This window comes from Penaeus chinensis, chromosome 40 (assembly GCF_019202785.1).
Source record: "Penaeus chinensis breed Huanghai No. 1 chromosome 40, ASM1920278v2, whole genome shotgun sequence".
Taxonomy (NCBI): domain Eukaryota; kingdom Metazoa; phylum Arthropoda; class Malacostraca; order Decapoda; family Penaeidae; genus Penaeus; species Penaeus chinensis.
In genome coordinates this window covers 22,583,836-22,586,335 of record NC_061858.1, presented here as the reverse complement: position 1 = coordinate 22,586,335, position 2,500 = coordinate 22,583,836, and the positions used below count along the sequence as shown (strand labels likewise).

The 2,500-nt window shown below is 41.8% G+C and overlaps 1 protein-coding gene across 1 annotated transcript in view; it reads left to right on the top strand.

Annotated features, from left to right (window-relative positions):
* The window catches only part of LOC125047154 (cadherin-99C-like), a 34,923-nt gene that overhangs the window by 21,545 nt on the left and 10,878 nt on the right, over positions 1-2,500 (top strand). Inside the window, exons 15-18 of the mRNA XM_047645272.1 lie at positions 1-63; positions 1,561-1,782; positions 1,999-2,148; positions 2,274-2,435. The exon at positions 1-63 is cut by the window's left edge and continues 66 nt beyond it. Of these exons, the coding sequence (XP_047501228.1) occupies positions 1-63; positions 1,561-1,782; positions 1,999-2,148; positions 2,274-2,435 (597 nt within the window). The remainder of the gene's footprint in view (positions 64-1,560; positions 1,783-1,998; positions 2,149-2,273; positions 2,436-2,500) is intronic.

The window sequence follows — 2,500 nt, the reverse complement described above, 5'->3', positions numbered from 1 at the left end:
AGCATTGGAAGTGAAACTGGAGAGATACGAACCAAGACAGCGTTGGACTATGAAAAGCAACAGGTATGGCATCTATCTTATAAGTCCGTGCAATATCTTTGCAAAGGAATAGTGATAACATACCATTTGAACTAAATAAATTTTTATCTCTTTCAAATGGCAACTCTATTAGGTGAGGGCTATGAACCCAAGCATTCAGGGCAGCAACATGTTATCATCATCCTCAGTACCTAACCACCTAGCCACCTCACCCCTCGCATTGCCCAGGTTAATGAACATGTTTATGAACATGTAATGGAAATTGGAAAAGGGTCACGGTTTGGATAGTAGTGAGATGTAAAGGAGGAAGGGGGGAAGGGAAGCTGCTATTCAAAAATGCATTTTCATACTTCCTTCCTGATTTTACGAAATTACGACTGGGTCTTTTTGCAAAGTGCTTGGAAACAGCGGGAGAGAGGCATTGAAAACTTCAGAAAATAAACTAAATCTAAAGGAATTTGAATTACAGTGTATACAAGGAAGGCGGGTGCTGTGGCTCCGGAAGTGTCAAACCCGACCCCCACCCGATCGGGTCGTCCGGGGATCATGCGGTCTGGGTAGAGCCGCAGCAGTAAGGCTGCAGGAACGCGGAGGCAGTCTCCTAGCCTTGGTCACAGCCTAAGTATAAACTTAAGACGAGCTCCGTCGGAGCCAGAGCATAAACTCGGATCGCCACACTGAGTGGGGAACCTCGCTTGCAAGAGACCGTGTATGATACAGTAATTAATACAGTAGACGGCTTCACTCCAGTGCCGCAAAACACGCCGCACTGAGCACAACCAGCCTACGCCCCTCTTTTCCTCCCGAACTGCGCAAGCCCTCCCGCAAGCTGCCCACTGGGGAAGGAGAGGATTAAATCGGTTCAGTTGAGTTCAGAGAGATTTCGGTCACACAGCCCTACAGAAATGTGGCTCAGCCTTTGGAGTTGTTTCGGCTGATTTGAAATCACTAAATGGCGCTCCGCCCCAGACCCTCAAGATAAGCAATATCTCTACAAAAGTTATAAAATGCTTAAAATGAGCGCTGGAGTTCACACGAATGATTTCGACACTTTCTTACAGTCAGCAATTTCTCTTGTGCTTTGATTTTTCCTGTTGTATATATGAAATCAGGACAGAACAGGAAGCTTGTGCTATGACGTCGTAAAGCTTTTCCTTTGAAGGAGTATTAGAAGGAAGGAAGGAGTTGCAAAAAAGAAGAAAAAAACGAACTTAAAAAAAAATAAAAATAGATGCACTCTCCCAGCATGGCCTCCAAATAAACAGATGTTCTAGTGACGTGAAAACGACAGGGAAATAAAGCCCTGTTCCTTTTGTCCTTCAGGTTGAAGAGCAATTTGGTAAATTAGTTGCCTTTTGTGGCACTACTTTTAGCAATAATCATGGGATGAATTTTATTAATCTATCAGACATACTCTTTGGAAGTACCTGCATGACAACTTAACAAGAGGGGAATTATACAAAAATGATAATAAAAAGTAGTAGATTTCGGAATTCTTTTATTTCTACTCGTTTCACTCAGATAGGGATGGACTTTCCTCAGGTGCATTATCTCGTGGTGACAGCAAAGGATGGAGCAACTGACCCACGTATCTCAACTGCTACGGTGACTGTGCTTGTCAGTGACGTTGGAGACGAGCCACCCATCTTCACACAACAGGTGTATGAAGCTTTAGTGCCAGAAAATGTACCTGATTCTTTGGTTGCCACCGTGGCTGCAACGGATCCAGACACCAGGCCTGATGTGCGTAACCTTTTGGTGTTCACCATGAGGGATTCGAATTAAAATCTATTTATCTAATCATAGTATTGTTGATGTTAAACATATTTCAGTTTAATGTGATCATTGCTGATACTGAAATCTTATTGTAATTCCCAACCACTTTTTAAATTGTGATTTTTTATTTTATAGGGATTTCTAAGTCCATTTATATTGTTTTTTTTTTTTTTTTTTAAACAGATTACCTATGTGTTGGTTAATGGCGATACGCAGTTATTTAGTATTGAGCCAGAATCTGGTCGTATCACTACAATTCGTGGTTTGGACTATGAACAGGCTCCACGCCACACAATTATTGTTGGTACTCTTGAAAACCAAGATGGCCCACAGGTAAGTTGATACAACTTATATCCTTTGAGAGAATAGCATATTTTTTTATACTGGTAATAAGATATTCATTATTCTTTTCTAGAATAGAATATATTCATGTAACTTCTAAATTTAATCTTCTGCAGGCCACCTGTTCTGTACTGGTGACAGTTGAAGACAAGAATGATAACCCACCCATCTTCAGCGCACCCATTCCCCCTCTGACTATTCCTGAGGCGTCTCCTCCTGGCACCCTTGTGGCCACTGCTCTTGCTACTGACGCTGACGGGACCAAGCCGAATAGTCAGGTGAGATATGCAGAATTTAGAAAACCGTCAAATGAAATTTAGACTAATAATGATTATTAACCCTA